At 39.1% G+C, this 20,314-nt stretch overlaps 1 protein-coding gene across 10 annotated transcripts in view; it reads left to right on the top strand.

The window, feature by feature from the left end:
• Positions 1-20,314, top strand: part of LOC107227440 — a 41,928-nt gene that overhangs the window by 10,666 nt on the left and 10,948 nt on the right. For 9 of the 10 annotated variants that reach the window (XM_046736261.1, XM_046736260.1, XM_046736267.1 and 6 more), the window contains one exon: positions 18,235-18,307. In XM_046736261.1, the coding sequence (XP_046592217.1) occupies positions 18,266-18,307 (42 nt within the window). In that variant the 5' untranslated portion in view covers positions 18,235-18,265. Of the gene's footprint in view, positions 1-16,744; positions 16,924-18,234; positions 18,308-20,314 lie in introns of those variants that run through there. The other variant, XM_046736269.1, reaches the window with a different exon arrangement.

Here is a 20,314-nt window from a genome sequence, read left to right as displayed (position 1 = left end):
AGAAAAATCGCCGCCACGTCAATTACCAAATACATTCGAAATCCGCGTAACGAAGCGCTGAAAGGGAGCTGAGAAAATAAGAGAAAAAGGAAGAACGCGATCGCGGATAAAAAAGGCCGAATCGATTATTGATGCAACATAATTGACAGGCATAAGAAACGCATGGGCACTCTTGCGCGAACCGATCTCGACACCCATAACCAATTGTCCCTACACGCTCGATTTAAACAATGAAGATGGCTAGTTATCTACGTTATACCGTTCCCTTAGTCCACAATGGCGGCTTGTTTGGCTTGTACTGTATAATCGAGTTAAACAGTTACCCGTTGCAGCAGCCGGTACGTCTTACACAATGACCATTATGATCGTTTATTTTTAACCACCGGTCAACGTTAACTCAACATCCGCAAACTGACGTATACATCTGTATTATATTATACGTGTACAGCTGTATACACACGAGGCGGGCGTAAATATACAGCTGCTCGACGACTACTTAAACATCCGTAGCAAAACTGTGCAAATTCCATTCAGTTTCACGATTACTGCAGGCACGTGGCTTTCACGCTCGCGCGCTACTAAAATCATCGTCATCGTGTAAACCAGGACGGCTTTATTTGTATTCCGAAGTATACGAGTATATGTATACATATAACACAATAAGGCACATAACGCGTTTCGCGCTCTTTTTGTCCAATGAACCTGCACTTTTTAACATCGACGCGGTTCTTTTGCTTTTTATTATTAATGTAACATACCATTTTATATGGTACACCTCTACTACACATTTTTTACACAATGGAGGTGTACTTTGAAACCGTAATTATTTTTTTTCTTATCAATTCTCACATCGCGAAATCCATATTTTATACATTATATTTATTTTTCTCTTATTTGTATCTGGCTTTTTTTTCTTTTTTTTTTTTTTTTTTATCAACAGATAGAAATATTATTCGAATCGGAAAGAAAAACAAAATCCATCACCGTAATCAACTGTTTCGTGCGATTACAATTGTAGATGTTACATTATCCGACAATTGAATCAGTTGACTACTATAAAATATACCTTTTGTCGAATGAAGAAAATGGAATTAGAAGCGAGATTTTCCGATTTGTACGATGTATTTGAACAATTCGTTTCGTTTTATTTTTTTTTTTTTGTTTGCACTCCGCGGATTCGAACTTGTTCACATGTAGTAGCTGCACGCGTGCAAACGTGAGCTAGCTCTTGATTTTCTTTTATACTTCTTTCATTCGTAGCTTATGCCTGTAATATGTAGTATATTATGTATAACGTATAACAAGAGTGCCGACATGCCAATTGAGTGATTCATATCAGCATCAACCCCGATGATCGTTGAAAATGTATGTACGTACCTATACATACATATGCATATGTATATTAACATTATACAAATATAACGTTACATAAGGCGAAGAGTTCCTGCAGCCATCAGCGGATATACCCATACAGCGGCAGTATACACGGTGTAATATATCAAAAAGAGAAGGTAAATACATCTCACACATACACGTATGTGCGCATATGCGCGTGTGTGTGTATGTGCGTATTTGTACTATGGACGCGTGTATATTATACGAGCGTAAAACCGAACGCGCGGCTATTAACCCGGCAAAAAGTTGAGCGATACGAGTCATTGGGTTACAAACGTACCGACTGTAAAGTCTCTGTTCGTGTGTGTATATGAATTGTACATGTATATGTTACGCACGTACACGTACGTTATACCGGTTCACGTCCCGATTGCATGTTGTATAAAGCAAATTGTCACCGTTCCGATTGCAAATTGTAAAACGATTAGGCGTAAAGATATATTAACGCACTGGGCTTGTAATTATAGAATAATTTGTATCTCATGATAACGTGCAATACGATACTGATTCACTGCGGTGTGGTTGCTGTGACGGGGTATTTTAAAGGAGATTCCGATTCAAAGCGGTTGCGTAGCCTTGGAGATTATGATATTTTTGCGCCAAAAATGTCGGTGAAGTTAACGTAAAGAAATTGTTATTTTGTAAATTTTTTTTTAGCGATTTCAAAGAAGTTTAATTTGAAAGTTATGTAATTACGAGTATGTTTTGCTTTGCTGTGGTCAAAACGTGATTCGAAAATTGGAAAATACGAAGACTGTACAAACAGGTTGCGTTCTAGGTTGATTGGATGAAATAAACCAAAACGAATAAACTTATACGCCGAATTGGAGCAGGGTTGAAGCTCCGAATTTGCAAAAGTTTAGAAAGCTCCTAATTCCGAATTATTTGGTCGTGGAACTTGAAGTAAAGAAATTAAACTCTTTATGTTTGAGCAAAGTTCCGATAGAGCGAAATTCCAAAAAATAAAGTTTCCGTAGAGTGAAATTCCGTCAAAAAAAAAACCATAATTCCAAACTTAAAAATATGGAAAATCCAAAACAAAAAAAGTTCAAACTGGTGAAATTTCTTCAAACCATAAATTCCCAGAATTCAAAGTCCTCGATCGTGCAGAATTTCGATGTTTCAGATTGTTGAAATCTTCTCAATTTCGAAACTTTGAGCGTCGGAATTCGGACGATCCGAAACTTTGACGCGTTTCTCCGAAGTTTGATTTCGGAATCTGGCGCTCCCGGAACTTTTCAAATTTGGAATTTCAACCGCGTCCCGGAAAATTGTTACAGTAACGAAAAATCGTTTCGAGTTTAAATTATCTTTTCCTTTCGTTTCCAATCGTCCTCTGCAACGCGTAAATATTTTTAAATTAAAAATTTATTCTTTATCGACCAATCGCTGTATGAATTTTTTTTTTTTTTTTGTAACACGCGACGTACAGCGGTTCGCATTACAACGCAAGCTCAAGGCTTTTAAATCCCAACGAACGTGATGCACACGATTATACACCGTTGTCGTTTTCCTCCTTTTTCTCCGTCCCTTCTCTTCCCTTCCTCGTTTTTCCAACACACCCGTACACCCATCCCATCCATACGCGTATACGCAGACATAGACGCCTGCAATATCTACCGATTGTGAGATCGAGCCGCGACAGCAGATCTCGCTGCAGCAGCTCGGGCAGACTTTACGATCATTGCCGGGTATGGGTGATACATACGTGGCGGTACGGATAATACGCGTTGCCTACGTCGGTGATTTTTTTGTTAACAGTAAAGTATTAACACCTGTTCGCGGCCCTGCCCACTCGCCTCGGGCTTTATACACGCGCATTGCCTACTCGTGTCGTCGATACACGCGTGTACGTGTAACGTACGTGCGCACAATAATCTGCTGCCCACAGTTCTCTGACCAAAATCATCCGCTCGGCATGCTGCAGAGACGGTGGATCTGCACCGCGTTTATAAGGTGTGCTATATTATGTACAGAATCACCGAGACTTATGGTAATTTTTTCAGGAGCGTCAAACTCGCGCGTGTTTCAGACACGACGATCGGTATCCGCCTCGTCATACGATCGTAACCGATACCTCGCTGAATATGAAATTAGAAAATTTGTATTTCGTTTGAGGCTAACTGTACCTCCTTGATGTACCCGGCACTAAATTAGAACTCTCTTTTTCTTTTTCCTTCTATCTACGAGTATTCTCACCCCGTGGGATAGAGAGAGAGAGAGAGAGAGAGAGAGAGACGCGTGGGATTATATTTGCAGAGATCGAGGAGCTCGTTGGCCAAATATCAATACGTTTTGTTAACTTTATCACTGGATGTAGTTTAGGGCGAGCCGAATGAAAAATAAATAAAAAAATAACCTATCGAATCTATGGTGTTAAAAGGACCTGTTTACCGAGAAAAAAATTCTCACGTTTGGTAAAATTCTTAGCTCAATTTTAAAAGGTTTCGCTGGCCATTTGAAATTTCCCATTTAAATAACGCGCGAGACAAATTTTTTTCATTCAAAATATGTACAAAAATGAACAAATGCTGGAACTATTAGCAAACGCTTAAATACATTGATCCTTCGTTTCAAAGTACTTTTCAAAATTGCTAAAGATCTGATTGATTCGTTCGATTTCGTTTCACGATGGCTCATTTTCTTGAGAAAACTGTTCTCTACAAATTGACTGATGTACTTTTTTTTGTATATCTGTTGGAATCGTAAAGTGTTTAATTTTACTAAACATTTGCATCTGTATTGATTACATGATCAACAAATGGCAATATCAAATTGACCATTGATCGAAAAGAAATTCTGTTTCACTGCGTTTGTAGAAAATAGTTCTACGAATAAAATGATCGTTTGTAGAGGAAAAACTTGAGGCATTTACTAGATTCTTTAACAATTTTTATGAGAAATTTGTAATGAAATAATAACACTTTCTTTATAATTTCGTTGCCTTACATTTTTGTAGGTATATTTAGAGAGATCCTCGTAGCTTAATAATACAACGATGTGAAAATTAGTCGACGTACGACCATCTGGTAATAAAATTAATCAAACACATCGATTTTCGACCAACAGCAATCTCTTCAAAGTAGATATATTTATATATTCCACAATCGCGATACAAAAATCCCCACGATATTTACTTTGCAAATTTACCGATAATTATTAATACGCAGGTAAAAAGTAACACCATAAGCTTTCACCGTTGCGCATGCACGGAGTGCAGCATATGTTTGTATTAATTGCAAGCCGATTGCGCAGTTAGTCTGACGCACGATATGGGAGAATCGACACGTGGACGTTACATAAACATAGAATCGCGTACATACATGTAGATAATATGTGTTGAATTAACCGAACGTAAACGGTGATCGAACCTTCTGCCGGTTACCGGTTCTCCGGTGGGACAAAAAATTAACAACGTGGTTGCAGATAAATGATGTATGTACGGTATATGTGTAATGTAAGCACGGTGTTAAACACAATGACGAAAGCTAGCGAGATTTTTTTTATTTTATTTTTTTTTTTATTCTAGTTCAAACAATTTCGAATTGAATGTTTCATGAAATGTTTGTGTTATGATATTAATTAAACGGAACTAAACAAATGAAAATTAACGTTGAAGGGTTTCAATCCTTACAGTTTGCTCCGAAAGTACAAGATTTTTTTGAGAGGGAGGAAATTTTACTCTTATTACCTGTCAGCGGTTAACCCTTTGAATTAGACATTATTGTGCCGAGTCATCTTTTGTAACAAGATATTATTCTACGGTTTTTAGGGTCGCTGATTACGAATTTGAAATTAGATTTTGGAAATTCGAGATCGAATAAAATTTCATACAACAGTGATTAGATTACTCTTCCCGTGTGATAATTCTGAATTGATTGATAGAAAACTGAGAAAAATTTCATTTGTTACAGTTGCCAGAAAGACTAAACAAAATTGGTATCTTTCCAACAATTAAGATGTTGAAGATTGTTGCGGGATTGCGAGAAATGTAGTATAATCGATAAATGTTTAACAAATTTCTAGCGAATCCTGTTCCTGATCACAGTTATAGAAAGTCAATTTTCATTTCGTACAGTCTCACAAGAATATTTTTCGTATTTTGTACAATATTTGGTACAAGCACAGGCATAAATTTTTCACCACGCATTTTCCTCACTTATTATCAATTATCGCGCCGGTACAACAAACGTTTCCACGATAGACAAAGCGCAGTGCGTACACGACGTTCAACGTGTGTGTTTATAATACGGTGTAAGGTGCATATTAAGCCGGTGCACTGCCCCGTTTACGGTACAGCAGACACGACGACGTTGCAGGGTATTTAAGGAACTGGAGGTAAAGTGCATCATCAGGTTTGTCTGGCCGCAGTCTCGGTGCCGCGGACGATTCCTCCGGATGGCACGCGTGACTCGTGTATTAAATTTGTCGACAATCATGCACGGGGGAATATTTATCTCGGGTCGTATTAGAAAATAAAATATTTCTACAACCGTATTAAGAACGATTAACGACTTTAGCTTCATACGTTTAACGCGATGCGGTATTAAATCTGTAATTCTATCCGTAATTGTATAATTTCTCCTACCCAGAGACCGGGTACCGCACAAACAAGCGTGTCGTATTAATGTACCCAACTCTGATTAGAATCTCAAGATGTTAATAACGCGAGGCAAAGAGCCCCGTCAATTTAACGCAGATCGCGATTCGAGATACGCCGAATTCCCTCGCGCGGCATAATGTCCTCCCACTTAAACGCTACCATAATTCAAACGAGCATAATCGCGCAACGGTGTTCCGAGTATAGGTACTTTTAGATTTACCAGATACTCGTGCCGAAACAAAAAAAAAAACAAAAACAAAAACAAAAACAAAATGGGAACGAATAGATCGGAATTCTATACATTTCAAACAGAATTATCGACCAACATTGAAAATCGATCCTGCAGATTCTGAAAATTACGACGAGTGGAGAAATTCACTCGTTTTCAGGTACGATCGGAAAAAGAAATGGGAAGAAACGGTTCAATAAATTGACTGTGACACTATAGAGTACGTGTAGAGTAGGTAATAACTAAAGGACTCTGGATCCCTACGTAACGTACTGTACATCTTTTTTATTCCTGCAATTGCGAAATGAATTATTCGATCGCGGGGTCTCATTTCCGGATGCCACTAATTGCCGGTTACGTTTAGGTATACCTGACATGGGCCTCTATAAAAGCAGCTATTTCCTGTCTTCGCAAAGATATTGCGGGTATAGGTGGAGAACTCTGTGTGTACATACAACTGTATACCATTTATTATTGCTATAGGTATTATTATTATTATTGTTGTTGTTATTATTATTGTTTTTGTTGTTGTTGTTGTATCGTTTACGTGTAACGTATGCCTTGGTAACTATAAGATTCATACGATTTAACAAGTTTATTGCGTGTGTTATACTCTGTATACCTACCTACGCACTGTGTTATTTATCTGACGTATGTAGGTACATACACGTGTATTACTCGACAATTTTCAATCCCCCTACAATTTTGAACGAATTGCAAATCGCTGGGGATTTGACGTGTCAATTTATACTTGATAGATTTCTTCCTTTCCTTTTCTCAAAGTTCAAGTGAAAAAAGAAGGATAAAATTTACCGGCAAATCAAAACAGAAAATTTTCAAATCTTTCTGAAAGATTTTTACGCTATAGTTTATAATTTACATGTTTGGTAACGATTTTTTTTTTTTCTTGTTTTACTACATTCGACTAGTGCTTGATCGTTAGTAGACGTTTTTATAAGCTACAAACACAAATTTTGACTCTGGGTTCTAGATCTGAAATTTTGATTTCTTCCACGTAACTAATAGAAGAAAAAATACTTGCTGTTTATACTATCAACCAAAAACTTCAGGACTTGTTTATCAACGTAACAAAGACAAAAGCAAACTTTACAAGTAATATGCGAAGATTTTGGTTATTATTTAATGTATAAAATCGATATTCGTTCGTTGAGATACAAACTGAAAAAAAAAAAAATTTATTTGTCGACCTGTGTTACATACTTGCAAATTTCAAAGACCAATTCGAAAAACCCCAGTGTACAGGATAATTGTAATATTAAGTTAGAGATAGATAGACGGATGCAAGGTACCAAATCCTAATTACAATTTATACGGTCGTTTTTTTTTTTTTTTTTTCCCTTATCATCCTTACCACACTTAACGATTTCCGTGCATCTAGCGATTCGCACGTCCGTCGTTTTACCCGCGACAAGAATGAGAGGGGGCAATATAGGAGCAATTAGGAAAAGGCTGCGCGTCCAACGCGATCGCGGTAGCGTGCCGCAACAATTATTTCCGTGAAAGAGTGTAAACTTACATTGCATACCACCGCCGGTGCACAGGCATGCCTATAATACGCCCCGAGTAGTAATCCACTGTAAAGGCAAGACCGTTCGGTGATGGCTGGCTTGCGTTGCGTTGCGTCGCGTCGCGTCGCGTAAGACGTAACGGTAAACGCGTGTAACGCCGGAGTGCGTGCGCGCGCATTCGAGCCCGCGAGTGGCCGGGAGTCACGTGACCGTCTCGAGAGAGAACCGGCACGAGCAATCAAATCATTTATTTTCCCATCGTCAGCCGGACCCGGCGCGGAAACGCTGCCAGACTGCTAGACTGGCCATCATCGTCGCGGTCGCCATCGCGAAGTCCCCGGATATCTTCGATCGCTGTTCGCCGTTCGGGGGGAACCCGAGCACACCGTCGATTAATCGGCACGTACCGCAAAGCGACCTTGGCTACGCCAAAGTCCACCGTTAAATGAACCAAAACTAACGAGCTATCAACCCTGGTCCTGATATAGGTACTCTCGTACCGGCACCGATGATCAATCGTCTTCGGTAACACAGCTGGACTTGGAAAATTAATGGCAAAATCTGAAATCGGTTAGTTTTTATGATGGCTGAGTGACTGACCGGCGGTGAGGAGATTCGGTCATGTTGTAGATTCTTCGTAAAAAAAGCCGTTTTTTCTCATTCGGTTACGAAAATCGGCAACTCTAACGACATATCTGTAATTGTGCTGTGGTTGCTTCGTGATCGGTAAAAAGTCTCGTTCGCTGTTACAATTATGTTACGATAAATGCGACTGTAATTTCAACGGAAAAACGATAATCGGCAATTTGAAACCGTCGATCGGTAATTGTATTGCGCATAATGTCATGATTGATATATATTATTATTAAAGATTCTTATTTGACGAAAAACGCTACTATTTCAATCGCGAAGTAAAACTGCTAACGACTAGAATCGATTGGTAATTATATTATATATTTTTATTCAGAATCTGTAAATGATGTCGTTCACGATTGGAATTATGTTTTGAACGATTCAACTATTTCAACCGTGAAATGAGAATCGTTAACGCGAAGGATCTATCGGTAAAAACGAGTATATTGGACTTATCTAGTGCTTGGTGAATATTGTCATTCACGATTGTTATTATTCTATAAAAAACGCAATTATTTTAACCGCGAAACGCAAATCATCAGCGAGAAGAATCCGTAATATTATTGAGGTTATTTCACGATCGGTAAATTTTATTATTCATCATTGTACACGTAATTACTTGATGAAGAACGAATTTATTTCGACGTAACATCTAAAATCGGTAGTAAACGGTATCGATTGGTAATTCTATTGTAACTATTTTATGATCGATGAACGTCGTCATGCACGATTATAACTGTATTTTGTGAAAAACAGAGTTCTTTAAACCGATGAATGAAAATCGGTAACATGAATGAAGATTCAAGTCTGATGAAACTTGATCGGTTCAGTTTACAATTAGGAAGCCCTAGTTTCCGTCCGCTGTTCAGTAAAACCTTTACCAGGCAATTCGAATCGTTTATATCGTTGCAGCAAAGATCTCATTTTGAATTATTACAAAATTCGAAAAAACGGTTTTTTTGAAAAACTCCCCTCAATTCCATCGTGGATTGTTCGGGTCTCAAAAACTTGCGCATCATATTACAATATTACCCATTTAGTTTCCTCGTATATAACGTGAATAATTACCATCCTTGTTTTATTATCCCAGCGAAAAACTGCGTTACATTCACGCGAGATGAATAATGCGACGAAGAGATTTTTGCGATCACGATCTCGGCAGACATCGAGTCTCGTATTTACACACTCGACAAATTCGTGACGCTTACTTTGTCCAAAAGGCAAAAAAGTTCCTCAGTTTTCGTTCATTCTGATATTCGTTCCCACGCACGGGGACCAATTAGCGAGTTGATTTATGGCGCTTCCTTTTTTTCTCTTTCTCGCACAGCGTCATATTGATTAGACCAAAATAGCAATTCGAATAAAAACTCAATCATGTATACCTACGGCTCGTCAGATCTAACGCAGTGTATGGATCAATTAACCGTTAAATGGGAAGAAAGTGTACTTATTAATGAAAAAAATGAAAAAAGAATCGTTACGGTGGAGTCATTCAATTGCTTCTCCAACAACGCTCGGCACCATGGATATGGAAGTCTCACGCACATCATCACCGAGGGCGCGGCTCAAATCCAATTTGAATATCCTCGTGTCGGTGAGATCTTCGGGTCATCTCAGAACTTTGCATCCGTATAAATGATGACACGTGTGAATAATTGATCAGTCTAAATAAATAATTGGCAGTAAGGATAGGAATTTCAACCAGTCGAAAGATTGGAGAGAAGGGTCAACGATCCGATCGTTCCACGTGTAGGATTTTGATTGAAAAAAACGATGAAAATGTGTTGCTTCGTGTAATCGTCTTTTTTTGGTAATTTCAGTGATGAAATGATTCGGTACCATCGAATGAAACACTTGAGAAAACCAACGAACAGAACTTAGGAAACGCATCAGAAGTCTCGTTCAGAGGATCAATCAGAGTTTCCTAATCATCAGTCCGTACCGATGATGGCTGGAACGTAAAAGTAAAACATTTTCACGATGAGAAGTTGGTCATATTTCAATTGCGATAACTTCCCGCATCGGAAATTATGAGAACGGTATCCGTTCACTTCGATAGAAAAAGTACATTGAACCGTAGTCAAGGTTTCCAGTAAGATAATCGGTTAATTTGTATAAGAATTCGATTGGCATGAGAAAATAGGTGAGATGACTGGGGTAACAAGCGTGGGACGACGAAGGATGGATCGAGCCCGGTTTCACACGTTAATGATAAAACTGATCTCTAAGTGATAACAGTAGAAATGCCGTTAATCGTGTCAGCCGGTCGTCGGCGTTCGCGTTGACGAAGGGACGTGGAAACGTGGGTTGTTGGACATTACGGTAATCCGTTGCGCCGGAGAAGAACAAGTAAAGCTGGATCGCCGTCACCTTGGTACCCACAACGCGGAGTAAAAGGGTGCTTGCGGTGCATCAACGACGCAGGGAAGCTCCGGAACGCTGGCCGTGACGTAACGGAGCGCAACCGAGTGCCGTAAATATTTGATCATCCCGGTGCAGAGGTGCGTCTGGCTCTCGAGCTAATGGGTGAAGCGCATTATCCGAAAGCCGACGAAGAGGTCGAGGCGGTCCCTCGTGTCCCCTTCCCCATTCTTAACTGTAAAGTGTAAAGTGGCTCTAGTCTTCCAGTCCTTCGTGTCTCTCCACCTTCCCGTCTCCTATCACACAGCTCCGCCGGTTCTTCAGCGCCCTTCCTATACCTCTTAGACGTCTTCCGACGACCGGAGACCATCGAACGGAAACAATCGGTCAACTTGCGTGTGTTCTCCATGGACAGTAGACTCGAGGCATAATCCCCCGTCGATATTTGCTCGTAAGAATATTATTATACCAGCGTCTCTTGTACGGGTACACACGTGGGAAAAAAGAATACCGCTGCCGGTCTAATCGTTACAGCTACAGCTGTGTTGTACCCCTAGCCGATGATGATGATGATGATGATGGTGAACAGTATGTGCAGCTGTACCTGTACGCCGCTTTTGTTGGGTAACGGTTTTGTGCGCGAGGACAAAAAAATAGAGAGACAAGAGTCGAGGTGGTGAAATAAGAGATAAAAGGTAACGACAATCGAATGATTTTGCAAAGCTACCAATCCCGCCGTCGAAGGTGGTCGCGTACAACGACGTTGCGTCACCTGCAGCACATACTTGGCATTATTACTTCGCTCGCGTCGAGAGACGGTGAAAAATGACAAAGAACCGTTTATCGGAGAGCTACACAACACAACTGCTATGCGATGCATAATAAATTTGTACACGACCCGGCTTCGTAGTATAACCTATACGTCGCTGTAGGTATCGAGGCACATACGACAACCTCGTATTCTCATCTTACCAATGAATCTGGAATTAACTCGGGATTATCCCTCGTGAATAATTCTATTCCTGAGAATGACGCATCTGCTATCAAATCTACATATTACGAGGCATGGGATGGTCCAACGACGTTCGTCTCCGAGTCACTGATCGTATTATGCCCGCTTCCGATATCCTCACTTGTATAATCGCCGTCGCCATTACGGGGCAGATCCATAAATAGATAGATATAGGCTAGGCGGGTTCGAGGCCACCGGAATTTTTCAGACTCCGAAAACCGACTCACCGCGCATGCGCGATTAACGGTTAGAAATTTGAAATCCGTGCAGATAGAATGCGCAGTAGGTCGATATGGGGACTTGGAAAAATTCTAACCTATTCTTCTCGTTATTACCCATCGTACGAATGCAAGTTTGTTCTTTTTTTTTTAATTTCCACCACGTCTCGAGAGGATCGGAAGCTAGGTTAACAAGTTCTCATAGTCGCAATACCAGTCCGGTGTAACAGGTAACATGCAACAGGTATCAGTGGCCGTGTTAAAGTGTACCGAGTAAAATTTGAATACCCTAAATGGGCCGTGTGTCGCTTGTTATACCCAGTTGCCTAGTTTCTTTATTTCCCGGGAAGCTATGCGTTGCAGTTATTGAGAACCGGTATTCGATGCGTCATCTGCATGCGATCCCCTCGCGATGTGGCTACCCTCGGCCAATATATAATCTCTTCTCGGCGTCCAGGCTATCTGTGTGAATACCTTTTTGCGCTCTGCAGTTCGACCCGGTCCGAGACGAGGTTCGACAGGAGTTGCCAGACCTCTCTCTCTCTCTTTCTCTCTGAAGAGTACGGGTTCCACCGACTATCTGGTAGGTCGCGGGTTTCGCCACCCCCTGGACATCGCCGGGAATCGAGGTACCGCCTCGTCATTGGAATGTCGTAAGATCTGTTCCACTCCCAACTCCCGGTTATCCGCTATATACGCCTTTACAATGCAATTCGTAACGCTACTTGGTCCTCAACCTACACAACATATCCGAACACATCGGAAATTACCCGCTTAAAGGACTTCGTTCGGCATGCCAATTTTCAACTTTCGTATATATGTATACGTCAGTTACACTATGCCGACACTGTGTGCGCGGGTGAGTTTTTCACCCGCTCCTCAGGGTTTGACTATTTTATAGACAAACATTCGCAGTTTCCCGTAACGCAGGCCTGACATGGTTTTTCCCAGACGAAACTGAACAGTAATTTCGGTAGGCGTTAGGAACGAATCTATGAAAAAAATATCGAAAAAATTCTATCGCGTAAATTTCCTGAGACATTTTTTTCTTTCTATTTTCCCAACACTGCTAGAGCTCACTTATCCAGTTTCTGTGTTAATTCTATGTATAGATGGCGGCGTTGATTTTCAAATATTCATCTACCCTCACTAGTTGTTGTTTACGGTGGTTTTAGGCATATTTAGAGCTACGTAAGTACAAGAGAAAAAGATTGAACAGGAGTTTTGAAGAAAATAGAAGTCTTGTTTAAATCCAATGCTGTTCATTATATTTTATTTTTTCATAAAAATTGTTAAAAAATCTAGAATTATGCGTATCTTGCATAAAAATAAATATCGATAAAACAAACTAGCCCTATATTTCAATTCAACGTATCCGAATACCTAAAAAAAAAATGCGTTATTATTTTAAGGGGAAATTTGAAAAATTTATAACGCGCAGGCCTGTGAAATTGTTCTTATAAATATTCGAAGGACTTACGACTCTTCGTCGGACTTCATTTCAACTTGAAGCACCACGTGCGATCCTGTTTTCAGTTAATTGTTCTTCGGGTATCGACGACGATTAAACAGGTACTAAAAAATCACCATATTTCGGCGAGATTCCAGATCTTAAAAGAAACATTGATAACGCGACATCTTTTTTCGTCATAATCACCATCAATTTCTGCGGTGGTAAAGTGACGGTTATTTTTTTAGTCTAATAGGGTTTCACGGGTTCAAAAAATGACCACCATAGAATATTACGACTCCACTGATCCACCTAATCGAAGCGATTCAACCGGTAATATCGAGCTTTACTGGACGTGTTCCAAGTGCTTGGATGTCGCTGAAGCGCAGCAGACGGAAATACCGGAGATCATCGGGGTCTCCCGTATATTCCAGGAATGTCTAATACGAGTGTCGAGGCTTGTTGATAGCGATAAATTTCGGCTCAGTTCACACGGTCCCGTAGAGAAGAGGGAAATAGTCGAACTTTCCTGAGCCTAAGGTCTTAACGATACAGCGCATCCCGTCTTGGAGTGTTATACGACCCGGGCGGTGAATTAGTGTTTTATGTTAATTCCGTTCATAAAATAGAAGGGCGTTTCAGGGCGCGGGGAGTACCGGAGAACGAATACGAGGAAGAAAATCGGTTAATCCTACGCGTTCCCGCCGCTTTGCGCAATGCGTCTTGTATAACTTGTAACGGACAAACGCGAACGAGGCCTGACATTCCGGGACTTTGAAATGTAAAAGCACGGCGCTTTGAACCGACTGCAACGTGAGCGGAATCGCCTAAAGGTTCCGGATCGGCTCGGTGATCCTCTTCGTCGTGCGAGACTCCCCATTGAGCAAACCCATCCCGCCGACCCGAACCTGATGACTTCGACTCGTGCATGCGAACCCACAACCCATGCAGCAACGTGTAACTCATTCCTTTCTTTCGAATTCGCAACGCGATATCGATGCAGATCGTGCACTGCAGTACAACTTGGCTCTGTTCCGTTTATCCTCCACACTCGCGCTTGACCCTTTCAGTCTGACGTTATTGTGCCGAGTCTACTTTTGTAACAAGATAATACTCCGTGGCTTTTGGGGTCGCTGATTACGAATATAAAAGCAGATCTTGAAAATTCGAAACGGTGGGTCCGATATCCCGAACGAAAATTTCAAACTTGATCGAATACGGTAAAAAGCAAAACTTTACGCAGGGATTTTCCGGGTCGCTGATTGAATTTGCAATACTGAATTTTCAAAATCTGATCCGAAAAACTCGTGGACAGAGATTTTTCTCCCAATTCGATCGAATTTGAAATTTTCGTCGGACATATTGGATCCATCATCTTGAATTTTTTAAATCCGATTTCAGATTCGTAATCAACGATCTCAAAAACTTACAATTTTTGCAAAAATGTAACTTGCCCGGAAATGAATTATTCCTTCAATTTCGACGATTTTTTTCAATCAATCTCTTTTCAACAATAATAATTTACATTGTACCGCAATAATTACTTTCGAGTGTCGAAAACTTGTTAGTATACTATCAAAAATAGCAAAAAAAAAAAAAAACTGCAACGAAATATGTTGAAAAGTTCTCTAAATATATAAACAAATGGATGTAAAATAGTTGGTAAGAATACTCATCACTATGACTCAAAGGTTTAAGTCTGCAATCGGGTGAAATTTTGACAATAGCGATTCTTTTCGAAACGTTGCTGGAGCAATTAGTCAGGGAATCTTGAAAATCGCGGAATTATTTTTAAGGTTCTTTTTTTCTTCCTAACACCTTAAAATACCGGTAAAAAGCTATCAGTGACACTGGAAACATTTGAAAAATGCCATTGACAATCCTCCATAGATTATCTTAGAAACTGTAATATACATTATACACCTGTTTAATGGTGTGTGCAGTTATAAATTCTCATCGAAACTTGTTTCCGAACATTAATTTCATAGCCATTTAGATTCTTAGAAACATTTACGAAACTTTGATCTCTGATCTGAACCCTCGTAATTTTTTTTTTTTCCTAAATCTTGAGCTCACCGCGATTTCTACTATCTAATGTCTCTCTTTTTACACCCTCGTCAGTGAGCTAATTTCTTTTTCTTATCACCGACGTTGATCGTTCGCAACTAGATACTGGTCCATCCTACCAATATTTCGCTTTATTTTCTGCATATAAATACATTCTGTTCTCTTTAAATGTATCTATCTTCTAAGCATCTGTCTATCTATCTATCTACCTATCTGTCTATCTATTTGTCTATCTATCTGTCTATCTATTTATCTATCCATCTGTCTGTCTATCTATCTATCCATCTGTCTATCTATCTATCTATCTATCTATCTATCTATCTATCTATCTATCTACCCATCTATCTATCTATCCATCTGTCTGTCTATCTATCTATCTATCTATCCATCTATCTATCTATCTATCCATCTGTCTATCTATCTATCTATCTATCTATCTATCTATCTATCTATCTATCCATCCATCTATCCATCTATCTATCCATCTATCTATCTATCTATCTATCTATCTATATATCTATCTATTTATCGGTCTACCTGTCTCTCTATCTATCTATCTATCTAGCTGTCACGATCCTTGTTGTTCGTAGACCCCCGACTGATTCCGATTATTTCTACATACTGCATTAAGTTTTACCCTAGGAGCATGATGGTTACGTTTTTCCGTCATCCGGGGCAGTCGTGCCGCAACTGCGAGTGTATTTACCCGTGCATACATCGATAACTGCCTTCATGTACGCATACATGGACAGATGGTGTAATGCCGTACGTATGTATGTAGAAAATAGTTTCCGCGACCGCGTTGCCGAGCTAAAAGCCTACTAACGGATAACGGATAACGCAGAGAAGCGCGTGTGCAGGAGGAACGTGTCTGGAATCGTCTGAAATATACTGGCCGACTAACGAGTTGATTCTGAACGAGCGAAGAAATCTTTTCACGATCCACACGGCCGAGTTCGCGATTATAACCTATCCTAGTCTATCCATCCGACACCAGTCGCAAAAGTTCTCCTTAACAAAACGCCTGTGCGGTACCTACCACCGACCATTATATAAGTATAAAAATTCGCGATTCTTCACGCTCGCATAAACACCATAAGCTGTGCTTTCGAAAATTTATCACACGCACTCACGCACGCGCAGATTACACAGTGAATAGCTTGTCGCTCCTCGTTTGTTTTTGTTTGGTTGTCGTTGTTGTTTTTTTTTTTTTTTTTAATTTTTTTTTATTCCTTTTTTACGATGAAAAATTAAAAGAAGACCTTCTTCCTGCTGGCCTCTGATTTTCTTCACAATTCTTCCACGCGTCAAGGAAACATTATTCTTACCACAGCGATCGTAGCGCGGTTTATTCGCGAATCGTTACCCTTAACCCTGTACAGCTATAAATAATTGCCCGCGAATTATCATCGTAAAGTTAAAAACGGTACGAGTGCTATTTATTGTCTTTTTATTACTCAATATTTTATCCAATGCAGGTTATTCGATTAATTTCAACGGCTCTTTGACTAAGTCGAACGATCTGTTTAACATTCGGTTCGGTGTTCAAATTATTAGGTCTAATTAGGTGTATCAATATGTGTTCAGATTATAAAGTGACACGATTTTGAATACAACTATGAACGAAAGAAACGAGTCAGAACTTTTTAAACGTACCCAACATTTTGAAGAATCTTATTTATTTATCTTCTATAATATCTTTTTTAAACGAACGTAATTCGACGTTCTCGAATTGATAAAATATTGTGTGTATATTTATCGCACGGTTTATAATATCGTGGGTATTTCAACGTTGGCGAGAATGATCATAGCGTTAAATCATAGGTGTATGGGTTACGTGCGTATATATATATATATATATAATGTATATTATGCGGGTACATAATAACGTCAAGAGACATGCGTGCTATACATAATTAAGAGAAACACACCGCCTTTCGGTAATATTTCCGTCGACGGTTAACGTGATTATATCTAAGGACGGGTGTTAATTAACCACATATACACACGTGCACATACATCTTTATGCGAGATAGCTTAGACGTTGAATTGTTTTTTATTTTTTGTTTCTTCCTCTTCTTCTTCTTCTTCTTCTTTTCTTTCGACATTCACGGTTTTTGTTTTTTCTCAAAGCCATGTGTGACAGAAGATTTTTACCGCACTATACAGATACAACGTTAAACCTATAATATATGATATATATATACGCACGCTCATTACGTATTCCTAAATTATTTACACATCAAACTAGCGTCTATGATATTTATTTTATATACAAAACAAGAAAATCAGGTAAAAGAGAACGGTATATATGTAATTCCTAACGGATAGTCAATCCGCGGAAAATGAAAAGGAGGCAGCCACAAATCTCTGGATAGAATTTTTATTTGACAATCAGACGTATAACGTTGGCTAAATTTTTGCACTGGAGAAGGAGAGGAGGAGATTATCAGTTGATACCTGCAGTGAAAGTGTGTATTACACCTATCCCTGCATAAGCTTGTAATATTAGATATATATACGCGTTGTAAACTGGATATTTATGCCTATAACATACCGGTTGTATGACAGTGATAAAATTTCTGTATCTATATCGATAATATTATGTATCTCCGTAGCTGAATTACGTACTGCATATTATCGACGCTTCGACGTCGTGTGTATAACGAGCCAATGAATCTCGAATTTTACAATCCTGATCTGAGTTGTGATCGTTATTTTATGTTTTTGATTGCAGGAAAACTTGTCGTGGGGCTGGGATCTCCAGGATGCCAGGGTTGTTAAAGTTGCTAAGCTTGCTGATCTATACAGTGAGTCATTACCTTATAAAACTAGTAGCAAATTTTTGTCTTACGAGTAACCCAGATTTTTTAATTACGATCTTTCAATACGATTGTTAGAGGAAAAAACGCGAACGTATCGAAACTTGCGAAATTCAAATCCACCCGGCAATAAAGTTTTGACGAATTTTTCATAACATTCGTACGTCTGTTGTACAATGTTATAATACGTTTTCATCAGAAATGGTTTTGAAAATAGTCGGAAAACGTAATCGATTTTTACAGAAGATACATTGTAGATGAAAACATTAGATATTACAGTACCTACACGTTTGAAGAAATTGATATAAATTATTATGCGATCAGAGGTGGCATTAAAAATAAATTTGAAACAATGATCTTTTATATCCTATAACGATGGTCAATTCGAGCACATTGATGGGAATTTTTACCGCGAGTAAGGGTACGTACATTAATAACAATAATGATGATAATCCGGGATGGGATTGAAATTCCGAATTTGAAAAATTCCGAAAGTGCGAAAATGAGAAAGTTTAAAGATCTGAAACATCGAAATGCTTAATAATCGAAGATTTTTAGTTTCGTGAATTTTCACCAGTTTGACCTTTCTTTGTTTTGGATTTTCGATAATTTTACCTTCGAAATTCTGGTCACTCTGATTTTCGGTTTTCCTCATTTTTTACACCCGCTCGTCAGTAAACCACGCTCTGTGTGCATATTTTACTCTATCGCAACTTGAATTTTCGGAATCTTGGATTTCGAAACTTTGAATCACCGACTTTCCGACCATTCGAAACTTTGTTGTTTCTTCAAAGTTTGATTTCTTTACTTCAAGTCTCGCCACCAAATAATAATTCGAAATTAGGTGCTTTCGGAACTTTAATCCCGCTTCGATCATCCGTGTACAAATAAGTCACATTTCTTATTTTTATCGTTACCCGATACCGTGTAATGTACCTACCTATGCATACAATATCATGTAAACAGATAAACAGACAGATGCGGGAAGTTGCGCAACATTTTCAGCTCTCAGGGATCGAAGAGACCCTTTGTGCATGGATAATATGTTTGTTGAAAAAGGAGCTGAAAATAAAGCGTCATTTTTACCGCGCGTAATAGACGTAACTGCAAATTACACGTCCTACGCGGACGTGAAACGGCTTTATTTAAACGAGCTTTCCTCAAAGCTCGCTATGCATCGAGCATAGCACACCACGCTCTGCGTTTACTTCTGGCTGTATTATTAATGTTTCTTGCGCGATTATACCCAACAACAAATACGCGTTTCACGAGTCTTCGCGTTGCTACGCGAGGCACAATATTCATGGCCTACGCGCAGTCGGTCTTTTTATCGAATTATTTGCAATAGGATCGAATGCGTTGTCCTACAATTCTAAAATCCCAGAATCCTACATATTTTAAGGTGAATAAATTCCGTTTCTCTTGTTTGTATATTATACAGTGAGTTGAAAAAAATACAAAAAAAAAGAATTTGGCACGAAAAACGACTATGGAATTTGATGCAAATTATTTTATCGCTTCACAATTTTGTTGTAAAATTATCATTCTGTACGGTTGTACAGTGAATTCGTTAGAACTCTTTAGCTCAATTTATATGCAGCTGTAATTCAATTTCAATTACGCGTCAAACGTCATATATACTCAAAATATAATCCATCATTTTTTCTATTTCATATATAATACGAATATTTTTTTTTATTCACGATTTAAAAAATTTATAATTTGTCAATTTTCATTGCAATGTACAACCAATTCAATTCTCTGATTTTCGCGAAACTATCTAATCAGGCGTTAATTCTTACAAAATATTCATTCGATTGAATTCGTCGTAGCGACAAAAGAGATGCGAAGTGCATGCGTGAAAAAAGGAAAGAAGGACAGAAGAATCGCAAATTTATTTTTTGTCCATCTTTTATTTGACTCCTTGATTCCCCTCCTGCCCCCGTCCCCCCACCCACTTATTATTCTTGTTCGTTTCATTCCATTCGATTCGTG

The sequence above is a fragment of the Neodiprion lecontei genome, chromosome 4, assembly GCF_021901455.1.
Source record: "Neodiprion lecontei isolate iyNeoLeco1 chromosome 4, iyNeoLeco1.1, whole genome shotgun sequence".
Classification (NCBI taxonomy): Eukaryota; Metazoa; Arthropoda; class Insecta; order Hymenoptera; family Diprionidae; genus Neodiprion; species Neodiprion lecontei.
Note: the sequence above shows the minus strand (reverse complement) of the source record. Positions and strands in the feature narration are given on the sequence as shown.